Below are 19340 nucleotides of genomic sequence, written 5' to 3'. Positions count from 1 at the left end.
GCATCATTTTTAGTTGGAGGTTTTGCTTTAGATTTGAATTGCTTAGTTTTATAAAATAAAGATGGGGTATGGGTATTTTTTAAACAAATAAATATTTTAGGAAAGGAATGCTATCCTGTAGGAAACTATTTCACATTGTTCATCTTGCTCTTCTCAACAAATGTGACTTTGTTTTTCAAATTTGTGGAATGAGCTGAAGGCATAACAACCACCCAGGAGTGTGAATGTTTACAACTATTTTAGACTTTTACCTTGGTATTTGGTGGTGGAGGAGTCTGACTACAACACATAAGATGTTGTCCTCTCATTTCTTATATTTGGCCAGCTTGCCTGCTGAGTCGCTCTTTCAAGACTGTTGTCAGAACCTTTCTTTGATCTCTTCCTGTTTCATGGCATTAATCACTTCCTTGCTGTCTTGTCCCAGCAATTTCTTTTCTGATTTTCATATATTCTATCACTAAGTGGGTGGTCATAATCAACAAACCGGGCCTAATCAGGCTAGCTAAGGGAAAAAAAGAAACAATAGTCTTTCTTTGTTTGTCTTCCTTTTCCTATTTACATTGTAGATATAATTGCTTTATTTTGTTTAACTCTTAAGAGTTATTTTGTAACTCTTAAGGGTTTCCTTCACATCTTTTCTTTGCTGCTCATCCTTAGCAGAAAGGAGTGTAGAATTATTAAACCATTCTTCAGATCAAATTCAAATTTAGAGTATCCTGCCCATGTAGTTTTAGTCCCCTTCCCCAACTATTTTTCTTTAAAGGCGGGCAAGGAAAATGGACCGTGTTGTTTTTATTGGACTATAGCCAACTGCATGATCTCAAATGAAGGGGATTCTTGGATTGTAAATGCTTTGGGAACCTTAAAGTTATTTGGTATTCCAACTCACCCTTGATTATATGAAATAAGCAATTTAACATTGCATACATTTAAATATTTCAACAAATCTAGATGAAAAATGGCCGCCAACGGAGTGGTGCCATATAATTCAAAATAGATGCAATAGTACTTCTGAGAGCCTACTTTATGGGATTTCTTCTGAGTTGATGCTCCACTCCAGATCTGCTTTCAATGCCAGTATTAAGCTCAATTGCATCCGAAGTGTGGAGAAAAATAGATGCATTTGCATTGGTATCTCTTGCTAAAGGAGGACAGTCCGGTAACTCCAGCAAGTGCCACTTTCCAAAGACTAAAAAATGTCCATAAGGATATTTCTTATTCAGTCCTGGGTTTAGCGTGTTAAAATGTCTTAAAATTCAAAGTAAGATCAAAAATAAGTTTAAAAAGCCCAACCTACTCAAACAATCCAGAATGCCCTGCTAATATCCTAGGGAACTGCAAGGGGAGTAATAGAGCATGGTTCTTGGAGCAGAAAGGAAACCAAGGGAGGAAGGCAGCGCAGGTTCCTGCAGAGTTGGATAATTTATTTATTTATTTATTTATTTTATTTATTTATTTATTACATTTTTATACCGCCCAATAGCCGAAGCTCTCTGGGCGGTTCACAAAAATTAAAAACCATCATAAAACAACCAACAAGTTAAAAATACAAATACAAAATACAATATAAAAAGCACAACCAGGATAAAACCACACAGCAAAATTGATATAAGGTTAAAATACAGAGTTAAAACAGTATAATTTAAATTTAAGTTAAAATTAAGTGTTAAAATACTGAGTGAATAAAAAGGTCTTCAGCTGGCGATGAAAGGAGTACAGTGTAGGCGCCAGGCGGACCTCTCTGGGGAGCTCATTCCACAACCGGGGTGCCACAGCGGAGAAAGCTGGGATATTTGGGATATCCCAAATATCCCAAATCGGATAAGTTGGGATATTTACAGAAATCTGAAATATATTTTATGCAATAGGTTGGTGCTGCTTAGGGGCATATAGCACATCTTTTCTGTTTTATGTAGTCAAGTCAGTCATGGCTAGAAGGCTAGGATTTGCTTTAGTCCTAAATTTAAGCCGAAGCTTGCCAGTGTCAAGAACTAGAATCCAAAATTAGCATTTGGCTATACAGCCTATTACCCATATTTGTAATAGACTGCAATAGGCACTCCAGAAGTTTTGGCTTAAGGTCCTATCAGCCCTGGCCAGTAGAGTCAATGATGAGGACTCTTGGGAGTTGTAGGCCAAAACATCCGGAGAGCCACAAGTTGCCCATTCCTGTTTTAGGTGCTTCTGTTTCTCTGGCCAAATGTAAAGCTGATATTTAGTGTGTTCAGAAACCTCTTTCCTTCGCAACTGTGTCTGCAAATGCGCTTCCGGATGTATGCTTCAGCAAGGTGTCTGTCTCATGTGCCTTCAGACCATGTCTTTTAAAGCTATCTAGGCTATTGGCTACCACCACATGATGTGGCAGTGAGTTCCCTAGATGAACTGCACTGTGTGAAGGAGTACTTCCTTTAACCTATTCTGAATCATTGGAATACACTGGATTCTAGTGTCATGAGAGAGGAAGAAAAAGTTTTCTCTATCCACTTCCTCCACATCAAGCATAATATAAACCTTGATTGTGTCTCTATGTACTTGCCTTTTTTCTAAACTAAAAGGCCCCAAACACCTTTCCTCATAGGAGAGTTGCTTCAGACCCCATCATCTTGTTTGCTCTTTCCTGCACCTTCTCCATCTCTACAATATCCTTTTTGAGATGCGGCAACCAGAATATTTCCATGACGGCATTACAACACTGCAAGTTCATATTTGCTTCCTTCCCTAATGATCTATAGCATGGAACTGAAACATCCCATGACCTGTGGCACATTACATTTAAAGAACTAGTTTTTAGAAACTGGTGATAGCAGCCAAAGAGAACAGAAACTGGATCAAGGGACAACTGGCAGAGATTCAAAAGAATCCCCCCTCGTTCTAAAAAATTCCAGTACAAATCCATTTATTTACATTGGTTGACCTCACAGAAGTATAAAACTGGGAGTGGGGGTGTATATTAAAGAGCCAAAAGTGTGTTTGGTTGTGTGAATAAAATGTTATGGATTATTCACAGTTGGGTGGGATGGTTTACCCTGAATAGTGTAGGCCCTCATTTAAATAAGTAGGTATAGTGGTGTTTTGTGCACTTCTCTCTGTTTAGTCTGTATTACAGTTACTGACACTTAAATTCTCTTTCCATTCCCATGCTATGCAGCAATCATACTGGAATTGTCTGGGTCTGTGAGCTATATGTGCTTCACAAGCTAGAGTTTGTCCCCCAGGGCTAGGCAGTTTGCCAGCGGTACCATGTGTTAAAAGTTTAGCCTGGCTGAGGTTACATTTCCCTACTGGAGTTTATTTGTGGTCATAATTTGATGGTCTTCTCAGTATATAAGGTATTCATAAGTAATTTTATGTGTAAGTTATGTGGAAATACAAGGTAGTATTCAATAGATACCCATTACATTCTGATGGCAGAAGAGATATTGCTGATAGATTGAATTTCCCCTTCCCACTGCAGTCCCTCACATGCTCTCCAAATCTGCTCCATAGGGGTCTTTCCAGAGTAGGGTAGGGTTCTTCACACGGGACTCTCCAGAGCAGATTTAGGGGACTGTAGGAGGAAGGAGGGAAACGGAAACTTCTGCATAAGCAGAAGTCCACACATGTAACATTGGATTTAGCACATCATTTATATCATATCCCAGATGAAGGCTTTAAATTCTGTGATGGTTCATTTCAAAATGAATATGAAAGCCGTTATTTTTGTGGGCAGCTGAAAATAGATAATGTACTGAAATGAGATTAGCCTTTATAAATGTATGGTTTTAACTTAACTGGGAAATATATAAACAAAACTTAGTCCTAAACATTAGGATCCCCTCTATTTTGACAATTAATCATTAAGATTGTTATAAGCCTCGAATGATGCGTATGAAAGGAATGTTGGATTTCATTAGAATAGTTGGTGTTTACAGTAAAATTGAAATTACACACCATCAAATGCGGTAAATTATAGGGTGCATTTGCTCAGAATGGGCTCTCATCTTGATGTTTGCTCTCAAAATTTAAAACATGTAGCTTGTTTAAAAAGTCACTAAAATAAAGATGGATTTGTAGTTAAGAAGTAAGTGCTGTTCTAAATTTCATTCACAATGCTGGTTTAGAGTTGAGTACATGGAATTATTAAGGGTTGTAAGATTTGGTACAATTTCAATGGGTACAAAGTGTTACAAACTTGATACATTTTGCCATGGCAAAGAACTCTGTTTAGCAGGGCAATGCACACATTCTACATCAAACAGCGGAATGCTATCCTGTATAATTGAAGGTCTGTTAAATACTGCTGCCTGTTGTTCAAGGAGACATGAATGCACAGCTCTTTCTCAACTCCTGGGAATACGGCCCTTGCCTATGATGGCAGATGTTATTCTACAATAGTGATTTCCAAATTCAAGTTGTGAATTAGTCTTGTGGGTAATGGGAATGTTGTGTATGGATTTCTTGCAGAGACTGTTGGGGTAATTTAAGCCACAATGTTAAACCACTTATGTGTGGTGCCATAATGTGAACCTCATAGCAAATGCGGTGTAATGGCTCCAGGGAGGTCTGGGTTCATTTCTTCACTGATCCAGCTGAGAGGGTCCATCTTAACACTAGTCATCCATATTTTTGTTTTGGCTAGCTAGGCTGCTGCTTGAAGAGACTGCACCCCAAAGCACAAGCAATACCTAATGCTTAGGAGATGGGTATGAACAAGATACATTTTGATGAGAAGTGCCCCAAATAACACACATATCCACTGATATTCTTTCGGCATGCAACTATCGTTACATGCCAAAAGAGGATTCTGGCTTGACATGCATATTAGATACACACCACCCTTAAGGAACATATTAAAAAGAGACATTTTAGGTACAATCTGGACCATTGGTGGAGACCACTTTTTGTGCCAGAAGACATTTACAGGAACATAGTGGAACATGAATGAATGTGAAACCAACAATTTTTAAGTTGTGTTGATTTGTTGTACTAATATTGTTCCCTGCCTTGATCTAAAGGGAGAGGCAGGTAAGAAATAAATTTGTTGTTATTATTATATTAACATACTGAGAAACTAAATAGTATATAATTAATTTCATTTCATTTAATACATATCTATGTTAATATATTTCCAATAGTCAAAAAAAACTCTGGGTAGTTTACAGTGATTAAAATGTTAAAAATACAATATAATCTAAAGCCAACATACAAAAATATAAGAATTTTAAACAATCATCAGAAATCCTAGGACCCATTAAAAACCTTATCATATGCTGTCAAATGCCTGGGAGTAGAGGAAAGTCTTTAACTCGACATTGAAAAAGATGACAATGTTGGTACCAAGTAGGCCTCATTGGGGAGAGTATTCCATAATCGGAGGGCTGCTACTGAGAAGACCTCTCCCTTGTTGCCCTCTGCTGAGCCTCACTTGCAGGAGGCACTTGGAGGATAGCACTTAGGTAGGTTCATATCTGCAGAAAGATCATGTATGGGGAAATCCAGAAGACCTTTGTTATTTCGAGATTAGGTTTGATATGCAACTATCCTGCCCCATTGCTAAACTTCTCTGAGAGCTTTTCCTTTAGATAAATTTAAATATGATTTCTGTGTTTTACATAACGAGCTGCCTGTGCTGTGTAATGTAAGTAAAGAGTTAAAACTGGCAGAAGATCGAACAGGCTGATGTAATCCTTTTGTAGCCTGAGAGAACTTTATCTACTGACAGGTGCTGTTCCCTGGCATGCTTCCCAGAACTGCTTGCTTTGATCTATGAGACTGTCTCTTGTCTCACAGCCGTCAAACATCTGTTCCCGTAGTAACAGACCGATAAGAGGAGTTCCGACAGTGACATGATGGCCCATAGACGCTAGCTAGGACTATAAATATAGCTCTCCTGGCGTCTGTAAAATGGAACTTTGCCACCAACCTAGCTTGCAGTAAAGGGTGCAGTGGACTTAATTGGCCAGCAGATGGAGACTCTCCTTTGTCATTCATTTTTGGGGGATCCTGGCAACTGAATGGAGAATATAAGGTCTTGCTTAGTGAAGAATAGATTTAAGGGACTAGATTTAGTAGATAGGGTCCCGGAAGAACTATGGACAGAAGTTTGCAACATTGTCCAAGGGGGCAACAAAAAAGTCCCAAAGAAAAAGAAAACCAAGAAGGCAAGATGGCTGTCTGCTGAGACACTGGAAGTAGCCCAAGAAAGAAGGAAAGCAAAAGGCAACAGTGATAGGGGGAGATATGCCCAAAGAGAGAAGGAATTATTTTTAAACAAGCAATGTGCGGAAGTGGAAGAAGACAATAGAATAGGAAGGACAAGAGACCTCTTCCAGAAAATTAGAAACATCGGAGGTAAATTCCAGGCAAAAATGGGTATGATCAAAAACAAAGATGGCAAGGACCTAACAGAAACAGAAGAGATCAAGAAAATGTGGCAAGAATATACGGAAGATCTGTATAGGAAGGATAATAATATCAGGGATAGCTCAGACGGTGTGGTCAGTGAGTTAGAGCCAGACATCCTGAAGAGTGAGGTTGAATGGGCCTTAGCATTGCTAATAACAAGGCAGCAGGAGACGACGGTATCCCAGCTGAACTGTTTAAAATATTGCAAGGTGATGCTGTCACGGTGATGCATGCCATATGCCAGCAAATTTGGAAAACACAAGAATGGCCATCAGACTGGAAAAAATCAACTTATATCCCCATACCAAAAAAGGGAAACACTAAAGAATGTTTCAACTATCGGACAGTGGCACTTATTTCACATGCTAGCAAGGTAATGCTCAAGATCCTGCAAGGTAGACTCCAGCAATTCATGGAGCAAGAATTGCCAGATGTACAAGCTGGGTTTAGAAAAGGCAGAGGAACTAGAGACCAAATTGCCAATATCCGCTGGATAATGGAGAAAGCCAGGGAGTTCCAGAAAAACATCTATTTCTGTTTTATTGACTATTCTAAAGCCTTTGACTGTGTGGATCATAACAAACTGTGGCAAGTTCTTGGTGGTATGGGGATACCAAGTCATCTTGTCTGCCTCCTGAGGAATCTGTATAACGAACAAGTAGCAACGGTAAGAACAGACCACGGAACAACGGACTGGTTTAAGATTGGGAAAGGAGCACGGCAGGGTTGTATACTCTCACCTTAGTTATTCAACTTGTATGCAGAACACATCATGCGACGTGCTGGGCTTGACGAATCCAAGGCTGGAGTTAAAATCGCAGGAAGAAACATTAACAATCTCAGATATGCAGATGACACCACTTTGATGCTTGAAAGTGAGGAGGAGCTGAGGAGGCTTATGACAAAGGTGAAAGAAGAAAGTGCAAAAGCTGGGTTGCAGTTAAACCTCAAAAAAACCAAGATTATGGCAACCAGCTTGATTGATAACTGGCAAATAGAGGGAGAAAACGTGGAGGCAGTGACAGACTTTGTATTTCTGGGCGCAAAGATTACTGCAGACGCTGACTGCAGCCAGGAAATCAGAAGACGTTTACTTCTTGGGAGGAGAGCAATGACAAATCTTGATAAAATAGTTAAGAGCAGAGACACCACACTGACAACAAAGGTCCGCATAGTTAAAGCAATGGTATTCCCCGTAGTAACCTATGGCTGCGAGAGCTGGACCATAAGGAAAGCTGAACGAAGGAAGATAGATGCTTTTGAACTGTGGTGTTGGAGGAAAATTCTGAGAGTGCCTTGGACTGCAAGAAGATCAAACCAGTCCATACTCCAGGAAATAAAGCCAGACTGCTCACTTGAGGGAATGGTATTAAAGGCAAAACTGAAGTACTTTGGCCACATAATGAGAAGACAGGATACCCTGGAGAAGAGGCTGATGCTAGGGAAAGTGGAAGGCAAAAGGAAGAGGGGCCAACCAAGGGCAAGATGGATGGATGATATTCTGGAGGTGACAGACTTGACCTTGGGGGAGCTAGGGGTGGCAACGGTCGACAGAAAGCTCTGGCGTGGGCTGGTCCATGAAGTCACGAAGAGTCGGAAACGACTGTACGAATAAACAACAAAATGTATATCTTAAGCCTGCTAGATAATAAAAGCTTTGGACTTTTAACCACTTGTGTTGTAATTGCTTCTGAAATCCGAACCTTAATTAGTAAAACTGATAATCAGCTCTTTGAGAAACTCCTGAAGAAACTTCTACTTGTACCATTTGAGATGCCTTCCTGCGGTAGAGGGGAGACAACTGAAAACTAAGAGATATTGCTTTTATCTAAGTAAGCCAGCCTGGATCATGCCTGTAACAAAGCAGTAGATCTAAAGCATAATTATAACACCCTTTTTTGTAACCTATGCTTGATGCAACCCGAACTTAGACATGAGAAGCAACCTACCTTGCACCTTCTACTTGCACATGGGGTTCCAGCTTTAGGAAATAAAGCAACACACACACACACACACACACCATGATCATGCTAATCATTCATGGTTGTGGCCTACATGGATTTATTTCTACCTATTTTAAATCATCTATTCTGGCCAGGTTACATTTGAGGATTGCTTCCAACATCTTAAGATCTTAATTTAGAATTAATACCTCTGGTGGAACAGGACTTCCCCATCTTCTCTTCCTCCCTGTAGTCCTTTGCTCCCCCTCCAAATCTACTTGGGAGGGTCTTTAGATAGAGAAGTCCAGTTCCACCAGAGGTATTCATTTGGTGGGTGGAACAAAGTTGTTGGATCCAACCTTATGAATTCTTCAACTTTCTTCTCCAAATGTTCACAGAGTTGGAACAACAGGTTTCCAGCTGGAAAAATAACACTGGAAATATTACAAACATCTGCCCATTTCTCTTCATCATATGCTTTTAATTAAAACCAAACAAAGGAATATTGTTGATGCATATTGATGAATTAGTTAACTCTGCTCCTTATGGACTACATAGTTAATGCACACTTTACTTGGCAGTCACTGATTCCATGAAATTGTTCCCTTCCAAATCAGGGAACCAAAGAGGAAAATACAGTTAACATAGGTATTTGCACTATCATTACATTTTAAGTAAATATTTGTGACAAGCTATGCTGGGAAACCTGAGTTTCAGTTAACTCTTCCAATATGCATCCAAAAAATGAAACTCTTTCTTAGACTAGGCTAACTGGTTCAAATGGGCTCAGTCTTTTGAGATGTATACTTAAGAGTTATTAGGAAATTGGATCCAGCCACTAAGTAATTTTCTGATTTGCTGGCTAGATCACCAGAAATGGAAGCTATCACATTATTGGACAAACAATAACCAGTACCCATAAGAACTCAAGATACCCTTAAGAATTTACTCACTCCTGGAGAGCCTTCCATATACCATCTAACTGTAGGCCAAGGTGGTAGCTCTCATACCATCCCTTCTGTAATGAAAACTGCATATGCTCAGAGCCTAATATTCTACCCAAATAGGTAATCTCTAAGTTAGTTTGACTTTTTGTTTGATTTCGGTGTGTGTGTGTGTGTGTGAGAGAGAGAGAGAGAGAGAGAGAGAGAGAGAGATTTTTGCTATTCCTTGTCCCCACTCCCCATACACTTTTTTATTTGGACATTTGGCTGCATTGTTTTAAAATGTGAAGGAGCACATGGTTACAAAGCTACCATTTGGTTTTTAGGATTTTCACAAGGCTTTTGTTAGTTTTGTGTTTCTGGACATTGGGAAAGAAAATCCAAAGAATCTTTTCTTGTTCTTTCCTAGGACTGGGCCAAAGGGAGGGGTTATTGGCAACAGAGTTTAGAAACTCAAGCATCTAAACAGACTAGGGTGTGTCTGGAAGTTCATGCTGATTGGTTGCAGCCTGTGAATAATTTGTTTTGGGAGAACTCTTATAAAGAAGAAGTCCAGCAATGCAAAAAGCTATTCTTATTTCAAAACAACATCACTTTTCATTATGTCCCAAGACCCAAATTAATTTAATTTGTTTATAGCAAATCTGCTGGCAGCAGTTCCTCGGAGAGAGTTAGAATGAGACTTTTTTGTGAAATGGAGTCTAAAAAGAAAGGCGGAAGGAACAGAATGGGGGATGCAGATGTGAGGATCAGAGCAATATTATTATTATTATTATTATTTGCATTTTTATACCGCCCAACAGCTGAAGCTCCCTGGGCAGTTCACAAAATACTATCAGCCTCCTCTCAGAACTGAGTAGAATGAGCCTAACTGCAAACTGAACTATTAGTACATGGTTATTATGACATCCCTGCAGAGATGTTGAAACCAGTTTATCTGATAGATTACTTACTGTAGAACAGCACCATCCCATTAGAGAGATTGGTGGTCTAATTCTTACCAATGCAGGGATGAGCTGCGAGCAGGGGGGTGGGTTGGTTGGTCGGTCGGTCAGGGTTTTGGAATCATTATTACACATTATTAATATTATTATCTGAACCAACACCAGAACATTTATACAGTGCTTTCAAGTATTTTCAAGCTGTCTCACTCTGCCTAATGGTAGAGATGGCCCTGTTGCTTTCCCCATTTATGCAGATGAGTGGACTGAGGCTGAGAGACAATGGATTGCCTAAGGCTATCTAGTGAGTGCATAACAGAGACAATATCCACCCCACTAGAGAACCATACAGTGTTGGGTGTCAGTTCTTCCAAAATCTTTCTGCCCAAATCGTTCTGGATGTTGTACACTGTTGGTGAAACCTATGATTATTGGAACTTAATAAACATTAGATACAGACAGTACATATAGCAATAGTTGTTTGTACGTCATGCTGGACTTCAGCTGCAACAAAGTCACGAGTGTCCACCAGTGATGGGCATACACATCTGTAGTATCATAAGAACTTTCCTTGCCCCCCATAGAGTCTTTGGATCAGAGCCCTTCAAGACATGCAAGTCTTAATTATAAATTGACTTGGGGGGCATATTTGGGCTGAAAGGCATCTCTTAAATTTATACATAAATAATGCATGTAACCACTCACTTGCATTTTCATTCAGAGACTCCCTGTGAGACACTTTCAGATGTGAAAAAGGAGAGGCGGCTACCTCAGTGACACAGAGCACACAATCAAGGCAGATGAGCTTTAGTATTGTGTGGGATGGATTGATAAATAATTTCCTAAAATCAAACCAAAGAACTATAATCTGCATCAATCTCACTGCTGGTGCTGGGCACATGCATAAGCTACAGAACCCTAAAGAATGTTTCTGATTTTGAGACACATTCCATTTTTTTAAATTATTTTTTTGCTGTTTCTACAGAATCTCAGCATGAGTGAATTACTTGTAGTGTTTTGGCACAATACAATAAATATCCAACTGACACAAGCCAATTGTTTGTGAGAAACAGAAGATGGGAAGAGAAAATTATTTGCAAGTGTGCTTAATGGGATACACAGACAGAAATTTTGCTTACTTCCCTGTAGTTAACCCCTACAAATTATTTAAGCAAAAGTCTATATTCCCCGTTTAGAAAAATAAAAATAGCAATATTTTTATATATTGGGGAACCTTCGGAGAGAAAGACAGACACTATGGGGAATTTTTGATCATGCTCACCATGGCATTGCTAATGCTAAGATTAGCTGGCGAGTGGCCCTATTTGGGCATTCTTTTTCTTCATAGATACATGTACAACCTTGCGTACGTTTTTAAGGTACACATTCTTTAAGGGACCTTTTAACTTCGGCTTTAAGGCCAATGACTCTCACACACACTAGATTCTTCAATAACGGGAATTTATTAAGCACAATAAAGAATTTAAAATGTACATTAATTAATTAGGGAAAACATACAACCACATATATGCAAAATGAAACACATTGTGGGAAAACTAAGGAGTCCCTATTGGGGGAACAAAAGAGAAAAGTTTTTGGTGAGCTTATTAGAGGAGGGGGAGGAAAGAACAATTTCAGGGAACATCTCAACAAGGGGCAGTGTGATCAGGTTGGTCCTGATGGACAGTCACAGTAATAACAAAAGGGGCTAGAAGGAGGTTACCAAGGCTGAAACATGCACTCACTGATTTCCAGCACCTTGGGTGCAACTGCAACCTTGTTTGCAACTTTTTGTTAAGGGAACCACCCGCCACCATGCATCAAATCAGTCTCTTTGAAAAAGCTGACTTTTTGTGAACCGCCCAGAGAGCTTCGGCTATTGGGCGGTATAAAAATTTAATAAATAAATAAATAAATCACAATGAGAGGTAAAATTGGAGTCACAGCTGCAATCTTTCCAACTAGAGAGCCAGGGTAAGGCTGCAGAAAGAGGGCAGTGCTATGATCAAATACTGTCCAAAATTAGACCAAATTATATACACATACCATAGAAAAGAGGATGCAGAATAAGAGGCCACAATTTGTACAAGAACCTCCTGAAGGTAGGGTAGCATTTCAAAGATACCTCTGGGTTCAAATAACCTTTTCCTAAAGCCAATTATTGTGGCATGTTGAAATTTCTGAATCTCAATAGGTGAAGAAAAAATGGTTCTGTTTAAAAAGAGTTTGCAGTGGGTCTCGATCTCCATTGAAGTGAGCACAAGCATCCAGGCTCTACTGAGTCTAGGCAAAAAGTAACAGAGGAATGACAGAATAGTGGTGGCCTGAGCTCCTTCTGCTTGCCAACAGGTTTCCACAGTTTGTCTTACTCCAAAACTTGGGTGGAACTCCTGGTGATAGTAGGTCAGCCAGGAAACAAAGGTGATTTCAACGAACAGGGTCCTGCTTAGAAGGGGCAGGCTTTTAGTGATTTCAGCAGAATGGAACTGGTTTTTATACTGTTCCAATAAAAGTTTCAAAGACACAAAAGATGGCACAAATACAAAGCGAGGCAACAAATCTGAGATGGCCTCAACAACTATCCTGGGCTAAAATAATGGAATTTGGACAATTCATTGTGCAAAATAATGGAATTTGCACTGAGGGAGAGTACTGGCAAGCCCTGTCTCCTCCAGTGTTAGCAAGTGGTGGCTGATACCTACTGGGATTGGTGGTGCAAAGGGTAAGATCATCAGGAGGGAAGTAGTCTTTTGAATCTTCACCAGCCTGTATCACAGAAAGTTAAAACTGAGGCCCATGAAATTTAGGAGCATGTGCAAAATAGGAGTGGGGGAGAAAATCCACACAGCTACACACATTCCACCATCCCATTGCACAGAAAATCAAGTGATTAATATTATGAGTGCAAAGCTTCAAACTCTCACTCAACTACAAAGCACACTGGGTGGGCCAATCACTATCTCTCATCCTGATCCACCCTGGTGTTGTATTGAGGATACAATCTTTATCTCCTTGGAGGAAAGGTGGAATATAAATATAATGAATAAATGAACAGAAAGAAGCGTCGTTTGGTGTCCAGGATGAAGGAGTGTAAGTGCTTTGTAGCAGAAAATGGAAAGTCAGAGAGAACCAACTGAGCTGATAGGTAGGATGCCTTTTCTTGCGTTCTTTACTCCTGCGTGTCTTCAATCCACTTTCCAGATGTGTGAAGATGATAGAGCACACAGCCAGAGTACTTTGGAAATACAGGGTTCAAGGCCTCAGTAGTGGACTGAACTCAGTGCTCACCAAGACAAGGTGGCATGTTGTTTCATCTGGGCACCACATTGTACACATTTATCTTGTTTATCTAATCCCTTTGTTTCTTCTGACAATTTGCGTGCTGTACATCTAAGAGCACAAGTCAAATACTTCGCATACTTGAAGTTAAAAGGGGGGAAACCCTGCTCCAAAACCATAAATGAATCCTGAATTGCTAGCATGATCTAAAATGCCTTGTCTATTCTGGACAATATTTCTGAATTTTACACCATCCACCATCTAACCACAATACTTCATGTTACTTTTTTAAAAAAATAAATAGCTACCTTTTCAGATGTATACACTAGTGTTAAGGTGTGTGCATGCCCAAAACTACTTTATCACATGTGATGTCATGGTGCATGGGCTCAGAGCCACAGCTCTTTGCCTCCTGCACATATATGCTTTTGTTGTAACAGAATGTGTGAAGCGTTCTGGAGCCCTGAATGGACCACCTGCCTTCAAGTTGTATCCAGCACCAAGACGTGAGTCTCCAATGTATCTCTAGAAATACAACTAGAGAGAGAAAAGAGAGTTGCCTTCCTATCTTGAGGAGAGTTCAGAATCAAAACTAAACGTTTAGGATGTTTCCTTCACCTCCCCGCCCCCAGTTTCTCAAGCGTTTCAGAACATCTGCTGCTAGTGGCTGCTGGCTGTGGTAAAGTGGGAGACTTTCCTCAGGGGAGCGAAGCGCGGGTATGCAAACCTCCGTCAGCGTCCTCCGCCTGGCTCTGCTACAACAGACGGAGCAAACCAACCACAAGAGCCCTTCCAGGGAAATAGGAACGGCTGCAGGATGGCTTTAGCCAGGCGGGGCGTGCCCCATTCAAGCATGAGCCAAATATTTGCTTGGTGGTTGTGGTACTTTTTTGCCCACTTGTCCTGAAATCGTTGTGTTTCTTTCAGGCAACCGCTCCGTCTCCATCTGAGGCAATGAGCAGACATTGACACCCCGGTTCTCTTTCCTATTTCGCATCCCGCTTCAGCCGCACCTTCTCAAGTTGCCGTCTCCTCCGGCCCGTTGATTTTTGCTTGTTTGTTGTTATTAATAATTTATTGTTTGTTTGCGCGTTAAGGAGGCCGGCGCTAAAATGGGTGCCAAGTTGCGCTCGGGCTTCTACTTGGGCAAGAAGTCCGGCGTGCTGCTGGCGCTGCTGCTGGCCGCCCTGCTCCTGGCGCTGCTCGTGCTGGGGATCCTGTACGGACGCTGCGCCCATTTGCTGGAGGGCGCCGGAGCGGGCCCCTCGCCGCCTTCCACCAGCACGAGCGCCGAGCCTCCCACGCGGCCGCCGGGGCCCTGGGACCACTGGCGCCTGCCCGCCGCCTTGGCGCCTTTGCACTACTCGCTGCTGCTGTGGCCCCACCTGGCGCCCGGCCTGCCCGAGCCGCGCACGCACTCGGGCCGGGTCAGCATCACGGTGCGCTGCCGCCAGGACACGGCCACGGTGCTCCTGCACAGCGCCCACCTCACCTACCAGAGCGCCGCCGTCTGGGGCCCGGGCGCCAATGGCAGCAGCCGCGGCACTCGCGGCCGCCGCATCCCCGTGGCCGAGCTGTGGGAAGCGCCGTCGAACCAGTACGTGGTGCTGGAGCTGCGCGAGAAGCTGAGCGCGGGCGCCCTCTATGAGCTGCAGCTCGCCTTCCGCGGGAGAATCCACACGGGTCCGGATATCAGCGGGCTCTTCCTTAACACGTATCGGGACGAAGGAGAGAACAGGTAGGAGGCTGCTCTTAACTCACCCCTCCCGTGGGGGTTGCATGCGGGAAAAGAAAATAGAAGCATTAGTGCAGCTAGCCCCTGATTCAAGGGAAGCTCCTTTAGATGCCCATGCAGGCCTGTAGCCAGCCCCAAAGTTCAAGGGGTTGAGGGCAGGCGGCAAAAATGTAGAGGGCCAATTTATCTGGTCTGCAGGCATTTTAAAGACAAATTTGTAATTTTTTTATTTCTCTCTTATTTATCCCTTTTTGTGAATTCGGCTATTGGGCGGTATAGAAATGCAATAAATAAATAAACTGCAATTTATGTACATTCAAAAAATTTCACTGAATGTCTTCAACAGTTGTTATAGTTCTTGCCGCAAGGTTAACCCACTAGTAAATATTAAGAATAAGCTACAATAGAAATATGCATCGAATCATAGAGTTGGAAAGGGCCATTTGGCCCATTGAAAAGGGCCATTTGGCCCACCCTCAATAAAGATGGCTGCCCAGTCTTTGCTATCCAGTGATGGAGAGCCCACCATCTCCTTAGGAAGTTGGCATTGACTGTTAGGAAACTTTTCTTAATGTTCAACCAAAATATGCTTTCCTGTAACTTAACCCTGTCCTACAGCCTTGGAGGACACAGAACAGCTTGCAGCTCTCTTCTGTGTGACAATAGAAGAGAGGCAGTAAGCTTATATACACCAGTTGCTACGGAACATGAGTGGGTGGGTGCTATTGCACCATGTCCTGCTTGTGATTGGCCACTGTGTGAACAGACTGCTGTACTAGATGGACCCTTCCACTGATCCAGCACGGTCTTCTTATTTTGAGTTCTTGAATGGTATCCCCACCCCCTCAGTCTTATCTAGAGTAAATATACCTATTTCCTTCAATATTAAGTTCCTTGTAAGATTTAATTTCTAGTCCTCTGACCATCTTTGTTGCCCTCCTCTGAACTCGTTCCAATTTATCTGAATCCTTTATAAAGTGTGGTGTCCAGAACAGTATTCAAAGAGAGGTCTAACCAGTCTAGAGTATAGTGAAATGATCACTTCCCATGATTTTGAAACTATGGATAGTATTCAATGTTAGCACTACATAGAATAGACCCATTGAAATGAATGGGACAAGCGAGTTGTGACTAACTCATGTCTCATTCATTTCAATGGGTCTGCTCTTTGTAGGACTAGCATGAGATTCTCTCCTACACTTCTATTGATGCAACCTCAAATTGTGTTTGCCTTTTTTGCAGCCATATCACACTGCTGACTCATATTCAGTTTGTGACACTTTGCCTTTGTCTATTAAACTTCATTCTTTGCCTTTGTCTATTAAACTTTGCCTTTGTCTATTAAACTTCATTCTGTTGTTTTCTGCCCAGTCTTTTAACCTACCAAGATTATTTTGAATTTTGTTTGTTTTCTATGGTATTAGCTATCCTACCCAATTTTGTGTCATCTGCAAATTTGATAATCATTCCCACCTCTTGAACTCCTCTTTCTGCTGTTTTTCCTTCCATAGACTCTTACTTATCATGCTCTGACTGTATTAATATCAGTTTTCCTGAAGTCCAAGGAAGTTTATAAAGACATTTTGATGCTGCCTCATGGTGAGCAGATTCACATGGTTTTTGGCTGCTTCCATGAGCGTCTGCTGGAATTTTTCCAGGGGTGAGCAAATCTTCACAGCGGGCAAAGCTTCACTGCTACAACACACCTGGGTATTTTTCTTGTATGTGCTCTTTGTTGCTTAGCATAACACTCCATGACATTTAGAAGCCTATGACCCTGAGAATTGAACAGCACTAATATAGAGGAATGTTATATTCAAGAAGCATCATGAACTCCAACAGAACTTTATTTGGAGTGAGAGATTAAAAACACATAGAGCAACAAGAGATAGAAAAACTCAGATACGTAAACACAGCATAGCTGTCTTAAGAATATCATAATGTATATTTTATGGCATCACTGGCTTTATAATGAAACTGAATCCTTGCAAGACAGAAGCCCTGTTGGTGAGTGGTTCCCAAGTCCGGGAGATAGGCTCATTGCCTGTTCTGGATGGGGTTGCGCTCCCTCTGAAAGATCAGGTTCATAGTTTGGGGGTACTTTTAGATCCATCTCTGTCGCTGGAAGCTCAAGTGGCCATGGTGGCTCAGAGTGCCTTTTACCAGCTTCGGCTGATTCGCCAACTACGGCCTCTCCTGGACAGGGACAGCTTGGCCACAGTGGTACAGGCATTAGTAACCTCAAGACTGGATTACTGCAACGTGCTCCATGTGAGTCTACCCTTAAAGCTGCTCCAGAAGCTGGAGCTATTGCAGAATGCTCCAGCTTGGCTGTTGTCCAGAGCTGCTCCTTTCCAGCATGTAACTCCTTTGCTGAGGGAACTGCACTGGCTGCCTATTGGCTACCAGGCCAGGTTTAAGGTGCTTGTTTAGGGCAAAGCCCTAAACAACTTGGGACCAGGATACCTGAGAGAGCGATTCTCCCCTATCAACACGTCCGGTCACTGAGGTCATCTGAGGACATGCTCCTGGTGGTTCCACCTTAGACATATAGTCTGATTGGAGTCCACCAGGGCAAGAGTCTTCATTGTGGTGGTGTACCCCTTCATATGGAATTCCCTGCCTCTGGAGGTCAGGCAGATGCCAACTTTGTATTCCTTTTGGTGCCTCATGAAAATGTTGTTGTTCCAGGAAGCCTTCCCTTGATGACCAGCTGCGGTTTATTTTGCACTTTGTTTCTTTTAAAAATGTACTTTAATTTGTTTTATTCTGTTTTTATTCTATTTTATTTTGTCCACTGCTCTGAACTTCTGAATGTGGGGTGGTATATAAATATTGTAAATGAAATAAATAAATACATTGACAACTTCACATGCCTCATCCTGGAATGATTTCCTTCACCTGGAAACATTTGTGAACACTCTTTAGAACAGTCTTCCTCATCCTGATGTCCTCTGGATGTTTTAGGACACAACCACAGCATTTTGGACCATTGGCTATCTTGGCTGGGGCTGATTGGAATTGAAGTCCAAAACATAAGAAGGGTACCAGGCTGGGAAAGGCAGCTCTATAGACTGCGGGGAGTATCTTTAGCAGTGGAAAGAGAATGAGCATGCTTGATCAGGTTTTAGGGTCCCGAGGAGCCTGGAATACACACTTTATTCACATTGCCAGCCACTCTTTAGCTAACTATACAACTTTTGTATGACATGAATTTTCAAGTACAGCAAAGTTCTTCTGGAATTATATACTTTTCCTTGAACTGAACATTGTGTGTATGATTGCCATTTTTTTTAAAAAGAAGCCCTAATAGCATCAGAGAACAGGTCAACCATTTCTGGTAGATCACGTGACTGAGCAGCGATAAAGCCTGGGCACCAGTTGTACCAACATAGGTAGATGGAGCCTCTGAGAAATTTGTATTTATTTATTTATTTATTTATTTTATTTATTTATTACATTTTTATACCGCCCAATAGCCGAAGCTCTCTGGGCGGTTCACAAAAATTAAAATCATCATAAAACAACCAACAAGTTAAAAATACAAATACAAAATACAATATAAAAAGCACAACCAGGATAAAACCACGCAGCAAAATTGATATAAGGTTAAAATACAGAGTTAAAACAGTATAATTTAAATTTAAGTTAAAATTAAGTGTTAAAATACTGAGTGAATAAAAAGGTCTTCAGCTGGCGACGAAAGGAGTACAGTGTAGGCGCCAGGCGGACCTCTCTGGGGAGCTCATTCCACAACCGGGGTGCCACAGCGGAGAAAGCCCTCCTCCTAGTAGCCACCTGCCTCACTTCCTTTGGCAGGGGCTCACGGAGAAGGGCCCCTGTAGATGATCTTAAGGTCCGGGTAGGTACATATGGGAGGAGGCGTTCCTTCAAATAACCTGGCCCCAAACCGTTTAGGGCTTTAAATGTCAATACCAGCACTTTGAATCGGGCCCGGACCTGGACTGGCAGCCAATGAAGTTGTTAAAGGACTGGCGTAATGTGATCTCGCCAGCCAGTCCCTGTTAGTAAACGGGCTGCCCTGTTTTGTACCAGCTGAAGCTTCCGGACCGTTTTCAAAGGCAGCCCCACGTATAACGCATTGCAGTAATCC

General features: G+C 41.7%; 1 protein-coding gene across 1 annotated transcript in view; it reads left to right on the top strand.

The window, feature by feature from the left end:
- Window positions 1–14603: 14603 nt before the first annotated feature.
- The window catches only part of LOC134400120 (aminopeptidase Q-like), a 37747-nt gene continuing 33010 nt past the window's right edge, over window positions 14604–19340 (top strand). Inside the window, exon 1 of the mRNA XM_063128408.1 lies at window positions 14604–15229. Within this exon, the coding sequence (XP_062984478.1) occupies window positions 14604–15229 (626 nt within the window). The remainder of the gene's footprint in view (window positions 15230–19340) is intronic.

This window comes from Elgaria multicarinata, chromosome 6 (assembly GCF_023053635.1).
Source record: "Elgaria multicarinata webbii isolate HBS135686 ecotype San Diego chromosome 6, rElgMul1.1.pri, whole genome shotgun sequence".
Classification (NCBI taxonomy): domain Eukaryota; kingdom Metazoa; phylum Chordata; class Lepidosauria; order Squamata; family Anguidae; genus Elgaria; species Elgaria multicarinata.
This window is presented reverse-complemented; position numbering and strand designations above follow the sequence as displayed.